Below are 22,566 nucleotides of genomic sequence, written 5' to 3' on the forward strand. Positions count from 1 at the left end.
CTGGTTTCCCAAGGAAATGAGACAGCAGTGGGATGTCTATCAGTTTCCATCTGTTCTCTTTTTCTCTCTCAACACTTTCCCACACCAAAAGCTTTTGGGGTCAGTAGCCAACTTCAACATTTTGCAAAGCAGTGAAGTTCTCAAAGACACTAAGTGCCTACAGCTCCCCTGCACAGCAAGCAGCCCTTGCACCAAGGGCATTGGTAAGTCAAGATGGCAGAAAAACTAAAAAGGGCCCCAGAATAAGGTGATGTAGAGTCTCCACCCCATTTCCCATGTACAGTACAGTCAGCTATTCATTATTTGAAAAATGGGAAACTGAGATATAGTTAAGTGGAAGAAAAACAGATCATATCAGTCCTTCAGGATCAAAGCAGCAGTACTTGGTGTGCCTGCACCATATCTTCAGTTCTTGTCATGCAGTAACATAGTGAAGCTGAGATACTTCCAGATCAGATTTCAGCTTCTAGAGAAAACACTGCTGTTATCAGAGCATAATGAGCATCCTTTATAAACCTTACTGGTCTAGGAGAGAAGCTACCTAAGTATACCTGATAATTCATCCACAGCTGATGGAAAGTCATAGAAATAACCTTAAGTGTAAAAGACTCCAGAGGAATTTTCTGTTTGAACACATCTCTCCCACCACAAAAGAAAACGTTATCCAGCAAGCAAAACAAGAGTGGTCAATATGCTCAACCTCTTTTTTTAATGGCCATTGAACTTTGCAGACATAAGAATACTTGAAAAAAGGAAGCTAGGAAAGAAAGAGAACTATATTTTTATTACAGTACCCACCAGGAAAAAAAAAGGAATGTAGTTCTTCCTCCTAAAATGTTTGATGTCCAAATTTTATCCAAAGACTATTTCATGTCCATGTCATGTGATATAGCTAACATTCAATACCATGAAAATTACTATGAAAACAGAGGTCTGGACTAATCACCCACCATGCCTCAGTGCCTTCTTGGATCCAAGCATGAAGCTGGAAATTTACTTTAACTATATGAACCGACTTCCCTCTGTTATGGCACTGTATATCACAATCTCAAATAGTTTTCCATCTATCAAATCTAAGCAAGTTCAATCCTTCTCTTGTTCATACAAGCCATGTCCAACTCATTTTAGAGACCTAACAAATGAAAAAGCATGACAAGATGTTCTCATGATGCACTCAATTCTGAAAATTTACCTTTACATGTTAAAGTAATAGAAGCCTGCTTTTGATTTACAAGTGCACAAACATTTACCCCCCCTCTCCATGACACTGATACTCATGGTCATTAAAGCCTACCAATCCCCTCAGGACCCTGACACCAATACTGTTCTACAGAATATGAAAAATGGGTCAGGAATCCTTTCCTAGTTTGCCTCAGGATGATTATCATACATAAGAAAATGAGAAGTGAGGAAGAGGTAATCAATGCCATTTGCAATCTTTGATGCAGTACATCAGTGCCATCAGCACCATACAGAACATCTGAGATCACTCTCTAACGATGCTGCTAGGCAACACAGCATCTGGGGAAACAAAAATACAGCTGCAATAGCAAAACTGCTATTTTGTCCACAAATAGAACTATTTACAGGTGGCACAACTCTCCCAAATTCTATATAGATTAGCGTGCTCACTGTGCTTTACTTACAAAAGCCTTGGTCAGATACTGCTTTTGAAAGTATATATAGATTCTAATGAGAATCAGTTCAAGAACTGTTTCAAACATTTTATTTTTCACAAGCTCATGTGAAACAGCAATTTAAAGAATTTTTCCTGGGAGGTGACTGAAAACCTCATCACATTTGTTGTCTTCTCCAAATTGCATTCATAGCCACAGTCAGTTTTAGATGGATATGCTTTCTCCCTTTGCTACCAACAATAAAAACAGCCTTGGCTCCTACAATCAAACACTCTCTTCTCAAGTATAACCACTAAAAGGTAAGAGTGCTGCTGCTCAAGTTACGTTTTCAGTAACAATCCTACAGTTCTACCAGAGGCAGACTGGTGTAAGAGAAAGCAAAATTTGTCAGAAAATTACCAAAACTTTGGGAAGAAACAGCACACACCTTGCCTTTCAAGTTGGAGCTCGCTTTTGCAGGACTGGTAGTAAAAATATATTTATGAACTGAGCAAAACAGTTGAATTCACTTAGCATAGCAAAGTCTCTTGTTCCACAACATTTCCTCTATACAAATGTCAATTTCTGAATTTCACTGTTACTTAAACAATTATCTAACTTAATAACTTGGCTGGACCAAACCCCATGACAGAATTATGAAAGAGTCAGCTAGCAGGAGTACACTTACTCTTACAAAGCCACTTGCATTCAGCTTATTAAGGAGCTGTGGCAGTATCTTATTGTGACCTTCTCCCCCAGCTTCAAGGGCTCTGCCTACAGTACAAAGTAATGGTGAAAGCCCTGCAAAGGGTGACAAGACTATTCTTCTAAAAGATTTCCTGTATCACAATTTCCCAATGTATCTTTATTTGTCAGCACTTCAGCCCAGTTGCCAAGCTGGCACAGAACTATTTTGGGCCCAAATGTAGACCACTAGAAGCTCTGATTCCACACTTGGCAGATGTAGTTAAGTGTGGTGGAATACAAGTGGCACAGCTGGGACTGCACTAAGGGGAGCTGCAGAAGATGGGATGGCAAGGTTGGCTAGGATATATCCCTAGTGACTGCTTCAACTGAGAGGCTCTATTAGTGGCCACCCTACTTTTAAATACACATTACAGCATATTACGCTACCAGCTAAAGATCTCATCACATTTTACAAGCATTATTAAAATGTGTCTCACACTGGTGAGACAATGTACCAGTTATGCACTGGTATCCATATTCCATGGATCAGGTTAAACAGTCTGTCCAAGATCTTCTCATACAAACAACTATGTGATCAACTTAAAATAAATGTCTTGATCTTGATTGTGAATTGGTCACAGAAGTCATATTTGAAGAAAGAGGAATCTTAAAATAAGAGAAACAACCAAAAGATATCTTACCAAACATTACAAATTTGAGTAGATGAACTTCTAAAGACAGAGTAGAAAAATAATTTCCCATTGTTACTTGTTAGAAATAGAAGTTAATAGAAATTAATTTTGAATAATTTACTGATTAAAGATTATTCTAAAAATTATTTAAATGCTAGCTTAAAACATAATACAATGTATGGAAATAGTAACTAGTCTGACATTTACATCTACTTATATGTGAGACAAGGTACATGCAACTTGATCACAAAGGACAGAATATTTATTTTATCATACTTACCAAGATACCCTTTCTAATACAGGCCAACAACATTCTTCAGAATGGTTTGATTTCAGCTGAATGCTGAAAGGCCATCTTTTAAAATAAATCATTGAAATTAACACTTCACTACGCTTTTCTTGCAGTTCACACTTTGCTGCTGCTGCTATTTCTTACCAAAAGGCCATTTTCTGCAAGGTTAGCTCTTGTGCCCAGAACACCAGGGAAATGTTCTGTCGAGCACAATGCTCAAATCTGCAGACAATAGGGCCCTTCCAGGCAAATCACACGTTTAAAATTGAGAACCCCACTCACTGGAGCAGTTGTCAACAGCTCCCCCCAGCGAGGCTGCCTTGCACAAAAGGAGCAGAACAGTCACACGCACGGGCAGGGGCTCTGCACATCCCCACAGCATGTGCGGGGCACGGAGATTTAATTAGGACCAGAGTGAAAGAGGGTTAAGTCAAATGACTGTAATATGCCCTGGACTGGGAGCTCACACAGATGCTCAGCTGAGACATGGCAACTTGTTAAAGCTAGAGTAACTTGATTACGTGGCTTTCAGTGAATTCAATTCACACATCTCCTATTGTGAAATAAAATTGTCCTATTTAATTTTTTGCTTAAGTGAAAACAATTTCAAGATGCAGTAAATGGCTTTCTTTAGACAGAAATGTGTGCATGTTTTAGAGGCCTGTAACAACAAAAACCACATCTCAAAACCCCAGCTACAATTTGACTCCTAATCTAAAATCCTATTTCCAGACAAGACTTAGAAAAGACCAAATTGTTTCAAAATACCTCTCTATATTATTTTTATTTCACATAGTGTTTTTATACTGTTTCATTTTGCCTGTTCAATAAAACTGCCAAGTATTGGTGGTGACTACTCCTTAATGCATGTTAAGGTCTTGCAAGAAAATTCGTTGAATAATCAAAGAATAGAAGAGTAAATAACTGCTCAGGGCAGAGTTAGAATAGAAAATACTTTGTTGCATTTGAAAGGCAGGACAGCATTTTGGATTGGAAAATATTATCCTTCCTGACATAGAACCATATGGCTTCCACACTTATTAAAAAGCAGCTGATATTTTGTGCTTCAAAAGCCAAGCATTAATTTTCCTTTTTAAGCCAAACATCAAAAAGTTTTGTAGAATTCAAGCAAGCTGCCTTAGAGGTGTTGGCATTTGAATGGCATCAGTACTCTTCATCTCACCACAAAGATGCTAGAGCACCTATTTTCTAGTGAGTTTGTACAGCTACCAATTTTATTTAAGGAAACATTTTTTAAATACTTGATAATTATAGTTTAAAGCAGCTAATTATATTGTATTGATCTAAAAGGCTGGGCATCTTGGAGAACACCAGGTGACATGCCAAGCAATGTCAACTGACAAGTCTACGTCAGTTTCTGTTTGCTGTGATGAAAATAAACATTATAATTTAAGGTTGTGCTGCAGAACTTATTTTCTGTTCAGATAAAAATATTAACTCATATTAAATGTTAAACTTTCTACCTTATTATCTGCAAGGGCTTATCTGAGAAATAGCAATTTTGCTTATAAATGTCTTCCTTTGATTTTATAAGCAGACAATAAGCTAAAAAGCTAGTGTAGCAATATCTCATGAAAGCTGCTTTTTAAGCAGCTGCTTAAGCAGCAACGTGAAAGTGCTAAATAAAGCACAAAGTCTAAAAGCAAGTCGTTTCAAGCTACTTACAAGCATTATTTTTACAATTATATACAAATTTTCTATCATATTACCTATGGGAAAATGGAAGCAAAATACTAATGCCCAACTGTTTGTTTTACTATTTTTCTGAAGAAGCTCCCATCATTACTGCTTCAGCTCTGGGCACACTGAGGCAGAAGATCAATTTTACCAACATTTTATCATGAAAGCTGATAAGATGATCTTTTTTCAACAGAAATAATATCCTAACAGCCATGAAAACAACCTGAAAACAATTTCATTTTTTAATGTTGGTAGGAGAAAGAAAGGAAATAGGTTACATGCACAGAGTCAGCAGTGCCGGCTCCACCTTCTACATTACGCCCAAAACCTCCAGATAAACACTTCTTAAAACTAAGTAATAATCATACAATAATCTAATAATATGCAGCTTTGTATTGGTATGAAAAGGAAAATGGTATGAAGCTGTGTCAGGGGAGGCTTAGGTCAGATATTAGGAAAACATTTCTCATGCAGAGGGTGTTGGGCACAGAACTGGCTCTCCAGGGCAGTGGTCACAGCACCAAGGCTGACAGAGTTCAAGAAGTGCTTGGACAATGCTCTCAGGCACAGGGTGGGATTCTTCAGGTGCCTTGTGCAGGACCAGGAGTTGGATGACCCTGGTGAGTCCCTTCCAACTCAGCATATTCTGTGATTCCATGCATTATCACTCAATCTCCAAATTCATTAAAAGGAAGCTCTGGTTGTTTGTGTCCTAGCTGTTACCTGGACTGTGAAATATGTTCTGCTATCTGTACAGCCACACAGGTGTATATATATGAGTTTTCCAAGCAGACTGGAAACTGTGTGAAATTAGACCTGCCTGACTGCAAGTCTGCCAGACACAGGTGACCCTTTGGATACACCTGAAGCACAGAGCTGTTGCCTTAGTAAACAGGTATATTAATTTAGCACCAGGGTAAATTAACTGACTGATGAAGAAGCAGATGGTGTACAATCACTGTAAAACTTCTAAAATTTGAGCATTAAAAAAAAAGGAAATGCTTTAATGCTTTTAGTCTACATTGGATTTGGTTTTTCCAGTATTTTGACAGCAACCTATGTTCTCAAAATTAATGTTCCAGTTCTCAGTCACAGCATGATAGCATGCTTGGATAAAAGAGATGCATGCAACAAATCATAAAGAATTTTTGTGGGAGATGCCACACAAGCTGAGAATGTCCTTCAAAGCCCTTTTTTATTTTTTAAAGAAAAATGTTTATGCATAATTTTTTCTCAAGACAGCTATTATTTAATCAATTCAGTAAATCTTCTGCGTTTGCAACAATCTAGTATAGAAAAATATATACACGTTCCAAAATCCAGTGTATTATTCCCTGAAAGAGAGGACTGTACAGTGCTGGGTAGATTAGATTTCCCCCAAAACATATAATAAGCAGCAATTTCAACTCACCCCAGAGATCCTTAGCTGTAATTTATTAGCATTCATGAGGACTTCTGAAAGACTCCTCCACCAGCTGATGGTGCATCAGAGACCTCTTATCTCACTTTTTCAGACTTGTAAAATGTATTTCATCTGATTTCAATTTTTCAAGATATATTGCAATGAAGAATAGGTGTATGACTCTAACAATGTGAAGTTTTGCAGTTAACTCATTTTCAAACATTCTAGTACCATTACTGCTAGCATAAATATATAAAGATCCAGAAATAAAACAAATACTGATGAGACATTTTGTAAATATCATAAATAGTTTATGCAGGAATCACTCGTTAACTTCAAAGAACACTGGGACAAAGAGTACGAATCTCTAAGTCTAATTAATGGAAAGCCTGCCTTTTACTTCAATAATGTTTGTAATGTTGAACACTTAATTTCCATCTCTTATTTACAGACACTATTTAATCCCTCCTGCTTCTCTTTTTCACTACCTCTTTGGCCAATCTTGATGCCCACCCATAGCACTCCACAGAATAGATACTAAAAACATTTCCTGTTCAGAAATGCTCTTGATTAAACACCCTTTTTTTAAAATCTTGGTTTGAAAAGAAACATTGTTGCTGCAGACCTGAGCAGAGAGGAGCAGCTCACCTGGCCTGTCCTACAGACCAACCACCTCACCACCACCTCTGTCTGGAATCACCTGGCACTGAAAGCCACCAGAGCCCCAGCATGGGCCATGAGCTTCATCCTACTCTAATGCACACAACTCACCTGCTCACTTCAAAGCCTGAGCCATACTGGGGGGGTTCTTCCCCACTGGCTAATAGGTACACTCTCTAATAAAACATAATAAATTATTTTAGAAGAATGGCACCTGTGTAGTAGCAAATCTTAGAGAAACTCGTTAAAAATCCTCAGAGCAAAACATGGAAGGGATGTGTTACAGAATGTCCAAGCCAGCCTGCTGCTGGCCACAGCCAGGCCAATGCTGTAATTAATCCACATAATCCTGCTGCATAATCACAGCACCATCTCTCTGTCCTGCCCTGCAAGAGGCTGTGTGCAGATGCAGCAGCCATTTTATAAAGCCCATCAGAGAACACAGAGTGCTCTTTTTGGGTGAGTTGTGCTGTGCTCCCCCCTTCATTCTCACACAGTGCAGGTACTGTCTCTGGGGTGAACAGCTCTGTGCTGACAGGGTCTATTTTTAGATCTCAAAAACAGCATTCTTCCCAACCTCTAGACACTGTGCCCTGAACCACATGATCAGCAAATCAGCACATTACTGCTGACTTCTGAGTCTTTTCAATCCTGTACAAACAACTTTAAACTTGTGTCACCACAAGTCACACAAAACAAATAATATCTCCCTAAATGTTTTATCTTTGATATAAATAACTTATTCAGAAAGAATTGCAAGAGGCAATTAAAGTACCTTGCTGAGTAACAAAACTTGGAAGGAACACTGTGAGAAATGACTCAAAAAGGATGTAGATCAAAAAGAGACACACACATAAAGTCAAACCAAAAAACCCACTCATATCTTCCTCATTTTTCTTTTAAAGTTCCATTCAGAATTTTTTACAAGATTAAAAAAGTGCCCTCGTACAAAATTCACCAATTAAGAGAAGAAACCTTTAAAATTACACTTGAATAAACAGAAGAAGAGTTGGGGAAGGAAGAGGAAATTATATAAAGTAAATGTATCAACTGACATGGTCCACAGCCTTACTGTGTGACTGCTTACAGAAACCTGCACCATCTTGTGGCCTCCTCATATCATTCTTGCTTAAATAACATCAAAAAAAGCACTGGCAACATTATTGGTTTTTTAATATAAAATCACCCACTTCAACTTTTTGTACCTTAGAATAAGTTTTTCATGTCTATCAAGAAACGTGGAAATTTGTCTATAAGAAAAACTTTATTCAAGTGACTTATTGAAAGCTAAATGATTAAAAACTCACAAGGCATGTCAAATTGACAGACCTCTTCCACATATCTGGATCAAATCTGAAGTAAAGATCAAATTATTTTTCTATAAACCTTGGCAGAATTATGGATTTCAGTTGAGTGAAGATAAAATTCATTTTCACACCAAATAACTGAGTTACTTTTTAAGTAAATCACCCCAGACCTCCACTTCATTGGACAAAAACTGATGATGGGAAGTAAGCAGAATATTTCCATACAGCTAAGGAGGAAATTCAAAGGCTCTTTCTTAAACTAAAAAATTCATGCCTTAGTTTCAGCAACTGGAAAATTTTACAAAGAATTTCACTATCAGGAAATGAACAACCAAAGAAAGTATTGAAAACCACATGGAAGCAAGAGGTCTCAGAATACTTGCACTGCATGAAATAAGCCATTTTTGTGAATTCAACCTCGTGTAATAGTCATCCAGGAAAAGGTACATTTTCACCTCATGTCACTCAGCACACAATAAAAAATTCAAAGTAAGAATCCCAGCGACAGAAATTCAGCTATAGAGACGAGAGGACAAGAAAAGCTATGAAAGAGTAACACAATACATATTTTAGTATTTTAGTTATCTAAATCTATAACCTACATTGTATGGCTTGTACAGCCAAGTGGAGCCTTCATAGAGCAAGCTGGGGCCTCTGCTTAGGAGCTTAGACCAAGCTGTGCCTTTAGGCATTTTCACCACTGCATAAAAGCTACCAATTATCCTGTCTTCAGGATACTTTTATCATACATTAACTACCAAAAAGCAAATTCAAAAATTTATTTCAGAGACATGAGAGGGAGGCTTTAACTCTGATAAATTAAATGCAAAACAAGATTAAAAGGGGGAAAAAAAAGCCTAAAACTAAGTATCTTAGGAGGAATAATAATATTAAAAGAAAGTGGAAAATTGTTTGAAGGAAATAAACATCACTAATGGAAACCACTGATGATAAGAATTAAATTATTCTACTAACAACCTTCAAGCAGTATCTTTGGAAAGTGATAGCTGAAAAAGGAGAGAACAAGATACTACTCCTGTATTTGGGGATTTTCTGTATTGGCTACGAACTTGGAATTTTTCCCCATGTTTCTACATCAGAATGTTTTTAATTTTACATTTATTAGCGTGGTAAGTTTTCAAATAACAATTGTAGCAGCTTATAGTTCCTTTAAAAATATGCAGCCTTTCAAGCAGATAACAATAAGTGCTTTTATTACAATGATTTTGGTTTCATGTCATTGGTATAATAAAACATCTGCCCAGAAATCTCAATTTAATTAAGCCTATTGTGTCTATGCAAAAATATAGCTTTAAATCTGTGTTATTTCCCATATCCTTAAAAATAATGTATCAGGCTATTTTCATTATCCTCCTTCCACAAAGATGCTAAACATTTAATTGCTGAGTGAAACAAATAGCATATTTCTAAGGCTCCATATTCACAGAGACAACACTAGAAGATAAAAAAGCAGTGCAATTAAACACTGTTAAAATATAATAGGAAATCTGATCTTGTAATGTATTTTTTCAATTTTCCTGTCTACAGGCTTAAGCTTCTTCACAAAGCATCCCATGACACAATCCCTGACAAAGAAACACCTCAAGCCTTCAATTATATACTGCAGCATTTGCCAAAAGCTTACTCAATTAGAATATATAAAATAACTTGCATCATCTCAAGGTATCAGACAAAAATGACTATGTAGATTTTAAAGTGAGTGGTGCCAACTGTGTAAGAATTTAGAGTAGCTCTTGTCTGGTTTGAATGAACCAATGTCTGAAACATGGCCCCAATATCCCATTAGGATCTTTCAGCACTTAAAGGAATTAGTCCCTTGTTCTCCTAAATGCTGAGTAAACCATCAGCTGTCACCTAGAGGTGACGGACAGAAAGTCAGCATGTTACTCACCAATAAAGTAGTTGTTGCCTAATGCAAGCATTTCTTCAGAAAGCACAAGTCCACCCAGTGCCTGGAGAAGAGTGACACTTCTGCCATCAATAAGTGAACACTGTTTAAATCCAGTGCTTGTGACCTTCCATAGCAGGATGAGAGAAGCAGTAGCATCTTGCCTTATTCTAAGAAAAGAAATTATGAGAATATTTACATTGCGGAAGTCAGTGTAATTAGGAAGTACATCACTGTAGAACTGAACCTTAACAAAGATGGGAAACTTAAATCTAGCAAGTATGGAATTAGGAAAAATCCTGAATGTCTTTAGCATGTCCACAAAACTTAAAAATGCTTCAACTGTAAGATTTGCATAATAGTTTATGTAATAGCACATTAAAATCATACAGAGTCCCAATTTCTGATACTTGAAAGTCACCATCCTAATACCCAAGAAGAGTTTTAGAGAAATACCACATAATAGTAAAGTATATCCTTATGAGGTATCCTTATTCAGTCTTTTTAATTATGCCTTTTTGAGTATTACCTCCATCCTACAGTGCCATTATTTTCTGCAGCTGAAGTACACCGAGCCCTGCTGTTTACTGAAGAACATTCAATGCTCACTCAATACCAGGAGACAGATCCTGGTAGAAATCCTCATTTGTCTGACACACCAGATCGAAGATTCAGGACAGTTTATTCTTGTAAATCAAATGAGTCATGTAATGCTCCCAAGGTCACTGAGCCCATGGTGCCTTCCTGAATATTGACAGATTGGATAGAAAGTCTACTGCTGCATCCACTCTGTCGGCTCCATTAGGGAGCTACATTATGCCAGTCTTTGTCCTCACAGGGCACTGCTTTTCCTACTCACCTCCATAATGAAACAATAAAAATCTGTCATATTTCTGGTAAGGTCCCAAGTATTTGCATTAATTTCCTATGAAGGAATCCAAAATGAGTTTGAACAAACCTCCAGAAATATAAACATAACTACATCCAGCTGCTAAAAACTGGTAATTCTCTCCTGCTGAAAACAGACCTCCAAATACCTAGAGATGAAGCTCTATTCCACAACATCCTGTACTGAAATTGTTTCAATCCTGCTAAAAACAAAGGCAGTTTATCCCTGGTCACTTGTTATTTGACTTCAAAACAAGAAAACCAAAGTGCAACAGACATTGAAAAAATCTTGCAACTAGGTGTCATAAGAAGCAAAATTTTTACAGTGTTTGCACCCTCTTTAAGAACAACCCCAATTGCAATTAAAAAAGCTCAATGTCTCACTTTTAGAACAGGATAGCAACTGGTTTTACAGTTTAGGTCTCATATGACAATCAAAACAAAATCAACTTATTGAACTGAAATTAATAAGTTTTAATTAAAAGTTAAAATTATAAGTTTAAATTAATTAATATCCCCTTTCACAGATAGCCATTGAATCAGGTAAGTTACTTGTACCTTTAAGATAGTAAATGAAATAAAAATCACCCTTGACTTCCACTAATCTACTCAGGCATAAAACTCTGTGAAATATATACAATGTAAAAATTATCAAAACTGACTGTGTACTCTGCAACCTCCTTTAAAACTGGGTTTCTCCATCAAGGCGCTTAAATACAACTTTAGAATCCACAAATGCTGGCTTTTTCCTGATTCCAAGAAAAGCCACTTGTTTGCTTTCAGATTGCAGCCAGCCAGGGCATCCACACTCCCAGACCTCCTCCTGCCTTAGGCTCATGAATGAGCCCAATTCAAAGCCCCGTGGGAAGGGTGGGATGGCCCCCACGTTTAACAGTTACTGCTCCAAACTGTCTGCAGCTTGTCTGCTTGCATCACTTTGTTTTTTCCTGTGAGCATGGCCTTTTTTAACAGAAACATGGGATTCTGAAAGATGAGATGACAGTATGAGAAAAGTAGGCTATTTTGGGAAAATGTAAGTCTAAAATTGCTGCAAAGCTGTGAGCCAGAGAACTACGTTGGCAGATTTTTTTTTTTTAAACAAAATTTCCAATAAGAAAATGCCTCATCCCAGTGACAGAATCAGATCTTTCTAGGAAGTCAGGTTCTGTTAATTAAACATAACAAAACAAGCATTTTATCCAAAAAGCATGATTTTGAAAAGTGAGTCATAGAATAAATTCAAATTTTTTGAGAAACATGTTTTTTAGGACACAAAGATTTCACAGCTGATGGGGACACCCAAAGCAATAACCCAGAAACCAAATCCAAATGCACAATATATATGCACTTATACAGTCAACAATAAGACTTTCTATCAGCAAGTTAATCTTGAGATTAAAGAGGGAAAAAGTGTTCATTGCACTAAGTCATATCTTCTCCAAACTGACACCTTCAACACATCTGCCCTAATTTCTAATGCATTTTGATGGCCCAGAGACAGCTTACATGCTTACATCTTCTAAAACATTAAATATGTGGGAGAAATTATGCCAAGCAAGAGCTATCATGGCTCTGCTACATGCTTGGAGTCTGTCAGAATTCTTTCACCATCTTTTAGTCATTTGACAAATTTGCCTATCTGAAAACTTGTTGTCTAAAATATCCAGTCAAAAGAAAATGAAAGTGCTTTTGTATTTCATCACATATAAGAATATTCTCACTTTATTGAGGTATTCTGTGGAACTTCAAAGGAGATAAGCCGGCCTCCAGCAGAAGTATTGGAACTGGCATTTCCACAAGCCACATCTGGGGTTATCTGAAAAGAAAAACACTTTATTTAACAATAAACCATAAAATCTGACTAAAGAAAACATGAAAGATTTTTTTTTTTACAAATGACACTAGTAGTCCAGCAGTCATCTTCTAAAAATCCTCAGGAACATTCACTGAAACCTTTATGCTGCCAACAAAGGTGCTGAAAATTCACATAACCATCCTTTCAGGGTTTTGTTTTAATAAAAAGCTCCTGCAGAAAAGTGTGAACTTCTAAAGGCGTCTTCCTTTAAACGTTAACCTATTTAGAAAAATAGGAATAGTTTTCTCGTCCTTTAGAATAATAAATAATGCTCTAACATTTGCTACATCCAATAAACAGTTCACCATTAATCTATGCAATACTGAAGGATTTATACTAACAAATACAGACATTGCCTTTCTACTACATTGAAATATGGGGGTTTTTTCCAAACACATTTTTCCTTTAAAAAACACTCTCCCACTGGCCCATTCCTATTCTTTCCAAGTAAAAATTGCTTGGACAAACAGTAGTTTCAGATAGAAAAAAAAATTATGATCACAGTGAGAGCAAAAGGACGCGTTTGCCAAATCCAATGATGCCTAGTAGGCCAAAAAATAATTTATTACATTAACTACATCCAGACACCATACACAGTGTCATGCAACGCAGGAACCACTGAGACTCCTTAATTATTCAGATCTTCATAGCAGTAATTTCCTAAAGACAGTCTGAAAATTATTAGAGTTTCCAAGCGTACATTTATTTCAAATAAGGAATACTTTATGTGGCATAATTGAGTCTATCACTTAATATCATCAGAAGTTTAAAATAACTTTTCATCTATCTTCATCAACTTGCCTATGAAATGTCACACTGGAAAAAAAAAAACAACAAATCACTTTAATCTTCAAATTTCTAGGCAGTTTGCAATGCTATTCTTTCAGCCACAGAGAATGTTTTTCAAACTTTTTACATCAACCTTAATCTGAAAATACAAATATGCAACCTGACACACTTCCATGAATTAATCTTACATCAAAGCAAAAGCCAGAATAAAATTTGTAAATTTAAATACAATTGAAATTTTAAATATTACATGAATGTAATGAAACACATGTAAATAATACATGAACAGAAGTCCAGAATATGATGCAAGTAATAATTTTTAGGACACTCAGAGCTTATCTTGACTCAGGCAAGACAGATACTCAGTATTCACATTTCCCAAGTGAATGATTTCCCAGTGTCTAGATTACTCAATTCCTTGTTGAATTCCCTGATGTATAGAATACAAATACATATAGTTCATGAAAATAAAGCAAGATGCAATTTTATTGTATTTTTTCAAATTAATTTTGAAAAATTATATAACATCCATTACAACTTTTAAATCTCAGAAGTCAAAAGTATGGAACTAACAGTCAAAGTACAATGCATCCAAAATTAGTTTGACTAACACTCTTCCTTTTATATTTGCCAACATTTAAACTTTTTTTCTTTGAGAATCTGCATGCCTATTGGAACAAAGGGGAAAAAGAAATAAGTATCTTTATTCTCATACAGTCTTATACTACACCTATAACACACTCCTTTTTATAGTATTTCTATAGTTTTACAACTTCATCATTCCTAGTCTAAAGTAAAAAATACAGATAGAGTAAGTCTCTAATGTTATTTAAAGACAATCAAAAGAAAACATAACTGCAATGACATCCAACACTTCTCCTGAAGCATTTAATAGTACAGAAACATCAGCACAGAGAGAAGGTTCTTGGGGAACAGACTTATAAACATTTACACAAATGATGCAGCTACTTTAAAAATAGTCACCAAAGAAAATAAAACCTTCATGCACCCTCCAGAGTCTAAAGTATGTTTAGGAGCTGATTACAAAGATAAGCTCCTGTGTAAACAGAGAATACATCCAAGACTGTTCTTCAATACCTTATTTAGAGCTTAAAATTATTAAATATCAAATTGTTAACATTAAATACAGAATTCCTCTTTACATAAATGTTCCATAAGTTTGCATCTAAATCATGTTACATTTTTCTTAAAATATAACAATCTATAAAAACTATATTTCTCCTTCAAATACTTTTAGACTTTATATAGGTAAAAGAGCAGCATCATTTGAGAAAGCAAGAGTGAAATCTTGAGAGTTCTCACTCCTACAATTTCCACCTGGGCCTTAACAAGCCAGCAGTGATTTTGTTAGATTTCCTTACCAGGTCATAGCAGTGGTATAGAAGAGATTGCAAAGACAATCAGGACTGGTGCCTAAGAGAGAAATAGACTGTTCTTCCATATTACAACTTTTCTGAAGAAATTAAATAGCACGAGTCAGGCAGATATTCTACTGCCTAACAAAACCAGAATAATGAGATATACACTTAATTCAACAAGTGCTGAAATGCATACATAAATCCCAAGGCAATATTTTTACATGAGTGAGTGCCTTTATTACTTTCCTAAGTGTACTAGACTTTAATTCAATAAGGCTGAGAAGAGGAGCATACAGACTAAGTCTACATTTATGCAGCCTCTCAGTGCTGAAATTAGTTCTCTAAAGATAGCTATTGTATATGAAATTTCATAGTAGATTTCTTAAAAAGTTGAGCAGACATTTGTGATTCTACAAGGCCTTATCAACACAGGCAGACTAATCCTGACAGTGCAAAATCCAGCCATTCTGCTGCCATGATACGTTTGCATTTCTTTTGTATCTCAGCCCCAAGTTGATAGAATGGCAGAAGGCTTTTACTTCTTGCAAAATGCCCACACTTTCCTCAAATTTAAAAGTAGTTTGTAAGTAGGATGGCCAAATTCATATGTGCCTTGGAATGTCCTCACTACCCTATCAACAAGGTATTAATAAATATTTCTGAAAACCAACAGATAGTTCCAATCAGTAGAGGAGGCTGCCCAGGTATCTTGTGGACCTTCCATCCTTTGAGTTATTTAAGTCTCAGATGAATAAAGTCCTGGGCAACCTGCTCTAACTGACCCTGCTTGGAGAGCAAGGGTTTGGACTAGAAAAACATCCAGAGGTGCCATGAACCTCACCTACACTGTGAGGCTGTCAGTGAAAAGTCACCCCATGAGCCAGCTGCCTATTGAGTATTTCCTGTTAATTGTCATTGTAACTTCAGTGACACCACAGCTTTCACTAAATCCCACTCCAGCATACAGTGAAAGTGCTTCTTTTGAAAATGTCCCCAAATTAACCACAAATAAGTATGTGTGCATGTGTGTGCACATTCAGGCACACACAGCTACCTGTGACTCAGGTACATTCCTCCTATTCTGAGAATGTTCTCCTTCAAAATATTGCCTTGGGAATTTTCTCTCTGGTCAACCTCCTGTTTTTTCATCTCAAAAAGCTCTTCTCCTGTTTTTAATTCCTAGTGGGGCAACAGACAACTCTGCACAGACTTGCAGCCAGAGCAAAGTGAGGCAAATTAGCCTGGAATTAAACAGAATATATGAATGCACACATAATTCTTGAACTAAATAAAAAAGATGGATACAAATTCATCCTACAGCAAAGGTCAGTGCTTAAAAGTAAAAAAAAAAAACTAAAAAAAAACAAACTAAAATTTCATATTTGAAAAGACATTATGTTGTGGAAGGAGTGAGAAAATGAGTTTTTTGAGAAAAGCAAGGCTGTGTTGTGGGGTGGTACCCCATGAAAACTGGTATGGTCATTATGAAAGAAAACCTTTCAGTTCTTCAGTAGGACAGAAACTGTCATGACAAATGCAGTATGAGGGATGGTCTTGTAAATGATAGTTCTTTCAGATTTTCTTCCAAGGGATTTCATATTAAATTTCAGTTCAATAAAGCAAGTTTCATAACGTGCAATTTTGGCTTTTCTGAACATAAAGCTACTTTTTTTATCAGAATAGAGCCTGCAGGATTTATTCTCTTCTGACCCTGTAAGTGTGGCAAGAGGTATCCCTCATTTTTAAGACATAACATGTTTGGCAGTCTTCCTTATGTAAGGCAAAAATAATACATGAAAGAAATAAAACAGGTTAGATCCTAACTATAGATCTTGAACAACTGTTGGCAAATAAAAAGTGAAAAGAGAAGTAGGAAAATAAAAGGCAACAGAATAGAACCATAAGAGAGGGATCTAGTACTATCTACTTAATGTCAGGATGTCAAGCAACAAAGCAGGATCATTTCTAGCACAAATTGAACTCAGAACAAAATTGTTGAAGGAAAAAAAAAAAAAGGCAGTTCCAGGACCCTTTGCCCTGTAGCACAGAAAAACTACTGCTTCTGAAAAATCTAGTGTCATTTATCTTAACCCCCACATCACTGCACTTGGTTCTACCCTCAGAGTTTCAGATGGGACAATACTTGAAAGAAAACCAGAACAGAAAGAAAATCAAGGTTTACTTCTAACATATCTCACCAGTGGGAGAGAAAAGCAAAAGTGTTTAGAGTAGGAGTAGTGCCTCTCTGAGGAACACCAGGGGGAGACTGACAGACTGCATCCAAAAACAGTATCAGATGAAGAAGGCTTACCAGTTAGCACAGCACTGAAACCTGGTGTAAGGGAGGCTGCACATCCACCCAGCAAATTCTGTGGCTGGCAGTCTGTTTCTTTGCTCATCTGAGCAAGAGTCACTTTGTAGAGTCAGCAACCACAGCATCAGGAGGATCCAGCACCTTCCAGTGCATGGCAATCCTCCAGATAACATTATTAAAACTTTGGTTTTCTGTCCCAGACTATCAATGCCAACATCACACCAAGATGCATCAGCAGGCACAGGAGGCTCCCTTACACAATGACAGATTACCTAGATTATCATACCAGCAAGCTGCCTTCTATCTCAAGCCATGCACCAAATTCAGTGTCAGCTTCATAAAATCTGACATTCAGTCTGTACTGGTTTTGGCTGGGATGGAGTTAATTTTCTCCACAATGGCTTGCACAGTGCTATGTTGCAATGCTTGCATGTTTTGGATTTGTGATGAACACAGGGCTGATAACAGGGATATTTTAGTTATCACTGAAGTGTTCACACAGCATCAAGGCCTTTTCTCAGAGTGCCCTTCCAGGGGCAGGCTGGGGGTGCTGAGGGAACACAGTGGGACAGCTGATCCCCCCTGACCAAAGGGACATCCCCAGCACAGGGGGCCATGCTCAGCAGTGAAACTGGGGCTGGGGGTGGAACTTGGCCAGAGCTGCTGCTGCTCAGAGACTGCCTGGGCATCAGTTACATGGTGGTAAGTAATTAGGGCTTTTTGCATTACTTGTTTTGTTCAGGTTTTTCCGTTCTTGTTCTCTATTTCTCCTTTTTCAAATTACTGAACTGCCTTCATCTTCCCATGAGTTTTCCCACTTTTACCCTTCCAATTTTCTCTCCCATCTCACTGGATAGGGCAGTGAGCAAGTGGCTGTGTGAGGCTTAGATGCCTATCCTCTACTTAGATCACAGCACAGTTATTCAACAAAGATTACTTCCATCAAGAATTAAGAGTCATTTATTATTCCAGAGTCTATGGAGCTATTCTGAAAAGAAAGATAAACACTGTGTAAACAAGTTCATTGAGCAAAAATTGCACATAGTCAAATCTTTGCATGCAGTGTATGAGCTCAGGTCATTGGGTTCCAGTGGATAAGCTGGGACATAAATTTCAACCTAAGACTGCCAAGTCAGCTGTAGATATTTCTACACCAAAACACTGAAAGGCAGTAAACACATCAGGTTTTGGGGATTTTTTTTTCCTCTTTTTCCCTCATACTCCCTAGGACTTCAAAACAGGATGATTCCTGAAGGAGCAGTTAAATGAATCCAGATACTTTTCAAAAACAGCTCTGGATAACCAAAAATTCTGAGCCCACCCACCAATATAGCTTCAGAAGAGAAGACCTTCAATATATCTTGACAGAATTGTACTTGCTAGAATTTCTGTCTCAAAGAGCTTAAATTTTAGGAAACCTAGTATTTATGACTGTATTAAGCATAATTTAGTAATGGAACATAATAAACTGAGGTTTGTATGAACTTCACACAAGTTTTTTTAAGCATATTGAGCTTTTAGAGACATTTAAGGTTTTATTTAGAAAATAAATAAAGAGTAGCCCCTATCCAGAGATGCTGACATCAAGTTGTCTATGAAAATGATGCTTCTATACAAACAAAAAGCTCCATAAATTAATATTGTAGGGGAGAGAGTTATTGAAGTTACAGATTTATCCTAGAAGGAAGCCATTATTATTCTACCAAAATCTGTGCTTCCTTCCTTCTCCTTATGAGTTTGTAGAATTTATTTTTCTCAGAGCAAAAGAAAAATTATAGAAATTTCAAAAACAAATCTTATAAACAGTTAGAAAAGCTGTCCTAGGTCAAACCAAAATCACACACATTCCAGCACTTAACAGCAACAATAAGAGGGAATGTGAAGAAAATAGGGTAAGCAAAGGACAAGCATATATACTCCAACCTGCACCCATTGAAAGCTTTTCCTAAGATGTCATTTTTAAAGATCAAGTTTTTATTCTGTATTTATCAGTCTCAAATGGATCTCCTCTGCTTTTATTCAGATTCTGTTTCTCCTTCTGCACCCATACCATACTTTGACCAAAAAAATGCACAAACATTTAGCAGCACATAAAAGTAGCCAAGACTTAAAGGTTCCTGTTTCAAGAATATACTTAAGAAATAATTCTGCCATTGCTGCAGAGCAGGAACACTCTCAGGATTTTACACCTGATTCAGCCACACTCCTAAAGGCTTGCAATTTACTGACTAAGGACACATATAAAACAAATGCTGTCCCCACTGCAAGGGGAATTAGAAGTTTATTGTAGCCTCTAATCATTAGTTCCAAAGCCTTGAATCTGAGCACAAAATTGCAGTATAAATAGAAGGTTAGACTAGGACTCACATGCTCAGCATTCTAATTTCTGGCTGCACACCTGGCAAATCACTTCACTGCTCTGTGCTTCAGCATCTCAGTCTGTAAAATGGGAATAATACAGCTGATTTCCTTTGAAAAGAATTTCAGGTCTATTATGAAAAGCTGTATATAAGAGTATGGTACTGCTATTCTTACCATTGACTTTGTACATTGAAACCTTTATTAAATCCATTAATTGAGTAGGATTAATGAGATGGTTTCTTTTTCCCTCCATTACTGGCTAATAAATATCTCCTATACACTAACACAAAAGATGATTGAACTGGGGAAATGTGGATTGTTAGTTGGATCTCTCTTACAAGGGGAACCAGTTGCCCCAAGTAGGAAAAAGAATTATCTTTCAATGGATGAGCACAAAGATAAAATCATATTATACTAAAGAAAATCAACTGAGAGAAAAAATTCTTGCTTATGATCTATGGTTTTAGTCCTTAATCTGCACATCAAGAAAAGATTAGTTTCTTATATGAAGACCACCAGAAATTAAACTGTATCCAAAGACACCTGTGTGTTACCTACTGATACAGACACTACTGAGACAGTTGATTCCAGAAAGCAGTGCTAAATGTATCCCTGCTATCCAGGGAATACAGAAAACATGTCCACCTGTAAGCACACATCATGCCTCTCCTAGACAGCTTACTTCTCTCAGGTGTTCATTCTTTGAGTTCCCAAAACTTCCCAGAAAAGCTTTCATGGAAACTTCATCCTTGCAAGATAGTGAGAGCTTTCATTTGGAAAGAGTCTGGCAAAATTTCTCTCTGAGACAAAAGGGTCTGAAGAACATTAATTCACTTGCAGTATCAGTATAGAATAATTTGGAAAACAGCGTGTCTTGGAAGATTTAGAAAAAACAAACAAGAACATAATATCAGTATTTGTGGTCCTCTGAAACTCAAAGATCAAAAAAGCACATTTATGCAAGGCAAAACTTACAGCTACTCTTCCTTTTAAGAGAATGAAGGATCAAGTTTTGCAAAGCTCTTACAGCTATGAAGAAAGGTAGTGTTTTTGTTATTAACACATTTGACTTTCGAAACCTCCACCAAGGAGGCTTTGGAGCACAGACCTCCAGGCAAATCAACTCTCCTCAGTTAATAGAGATCAGATACAATGTCTTGAATCAGCAACTGAAATCTCTTTGTTCCAGATAATCATCTCTCTCACTGTGAATTCCAGAGAACAAGGTAGAAGGTCATTATGCCACACTGGAGGGCTTGTCAAAAATACAAGACCCATCACAGTATATTAAAAGATATCAACACAGGCAATTTTGTATAGGATAGCAAGCAATTGCCATGCTAGTGTTAGTCATGCAATAGCAACTGATGACCTATCTGCATTTCTTAGGTAACAGAAGACATGCAGAAGGGTGAATTTCAGCTATTGGAATAGTCACTTGTGAATTATCTGCTTGACTGAAATTCTTACTGAATCTACCTAAAATGCAAACCAGGCAGAAATGTTCCTTATACAACACCAGACCACAGATTGAGGAAGACACACCAGGGAAATCTGGTACAGGGAAGAGCATGCCCTTAATTGATCAGGACATATGGACTACCCATGCAGAGATGAGACTGCATTTAAACTAAGTAATAAGAGCAGATCATTGTTTGTTTCTGCTTCAGTGCTCTCTCCAAACTCCATCCTTGGTGCCTGACATATGTTCTACTGTAAAATAACAGATATGGGAGATGGAATTCCAGGAAATAAAGCTTTATGCTCCAGACATTGCCAACCAGCACTCCCACTGAAATGGAATACAGCCCTATAAACACTTCTACATTAACTAAAATCAGAGTTGTAACACACCAAACATATTTTACATGGTCTGATTCTACTTTCATAAAATTGATTAAATAAATTTTACAGTGGAAACTTCAACAAATATGTTTGGGCTAGAAAAGAGTGATGAAAAATACACTTGTTCCATGATTAAACTCCTGCCTGCTCACTTTCTCATTATGCAGTATGTTAAAACACCTGAGGAGAATCAAATTCATTGAAACATTTCAAAAAAAAAAGACACAACTGACATTTTACTTATTTATTCCTGAATAACCTGAAATAAAATTATATTACAAGGCCTTTCTCAAAAAGAAAAAGATGTCACAAAGATTCTAATTCTTGGCCTACAGAAATTTAAGTATTTTTTCAGCAACAAGTTTCATTATTCCTAGCACTTGGTACTAAGCTGATCATTACTTTAACAATAACTTGGTTAAGCATGATAGTTTTTTTAATTTTTGCAAATACTTTAGTCCATGCAAAACATTTAAGCATTACAAACAGCACAGAGGGCAACGCAGTGGAAAGGAAAGATCACATTTATTAAGGATCATATGTTGTGTGCTTTCCAGCTGTAGTTTTACCAGATATTGTTGCGTTTTGACAGAGATTTGTTTGTAGGAGTTATAAGAAATGTTTAAAATTTAAGCATTTAAAAGTTTCCACCACTGTCATTGCATCCCTAGAGCTGTGCCCTGTGTAACGTATTAGCTACCACTTTTAATCTTCAAGCAACTGTGTTGTCTTCATAATGCAGAAACATGTGGCAAAATGTGCTAATAATGGCAAATAGCAAAAAACATATTAAAGGAATTGCTTTAACTTTCAGCATTTCCTAAATTTATTTGATGTTTGGAGATAAGTTGTCACACAATTGACTGGAA

The 22,566-nt window shown here is 36.7% G+C and overlaps 1 protein-coding gene across 1 annotated transcript in view; it reads right to left on the reverse strand.

Moving 5' to 3' along the window:
- Positions 1-22,566, reverse strand: part of DNER (delta/notch like EGF repeat containing) — a 107,828-nt gene that overhangs the window by 38,688 nt on the left and 46,574 nt on the right. Inside the window, exons 3-4 of the mRNA XM_054639259.2 lie at positions 12,876-12,970; positions 10,270-10,436 (exon numbers count right to left, since the gene is read on the reverse strand). Of these exons, the coding sequence (XP_054495234.2) occupies positions 10,270-10,436; positions 12,876-12,970 (262 nt within the window). The remainder of the gene's footprint in view (positions 1-10,269; positions 10,437-12,875; positions 12,971-22,566) is intronic.

This window comes from Agelaius phoeniceus, chromosome 10 (genome assembly GCF_051311805.1).
Source record: "Agelaius phoeniceus isolate bAgePho1 chromosome 10, bAgePho1.hap1, whole genome shotgun sequence".
Lineage (NCBI taxonomy): Eukaryota > Metazoa > Chordata > Aves > Passeriformes > Icteridae > Agelaius > Agelaius phoeniceus.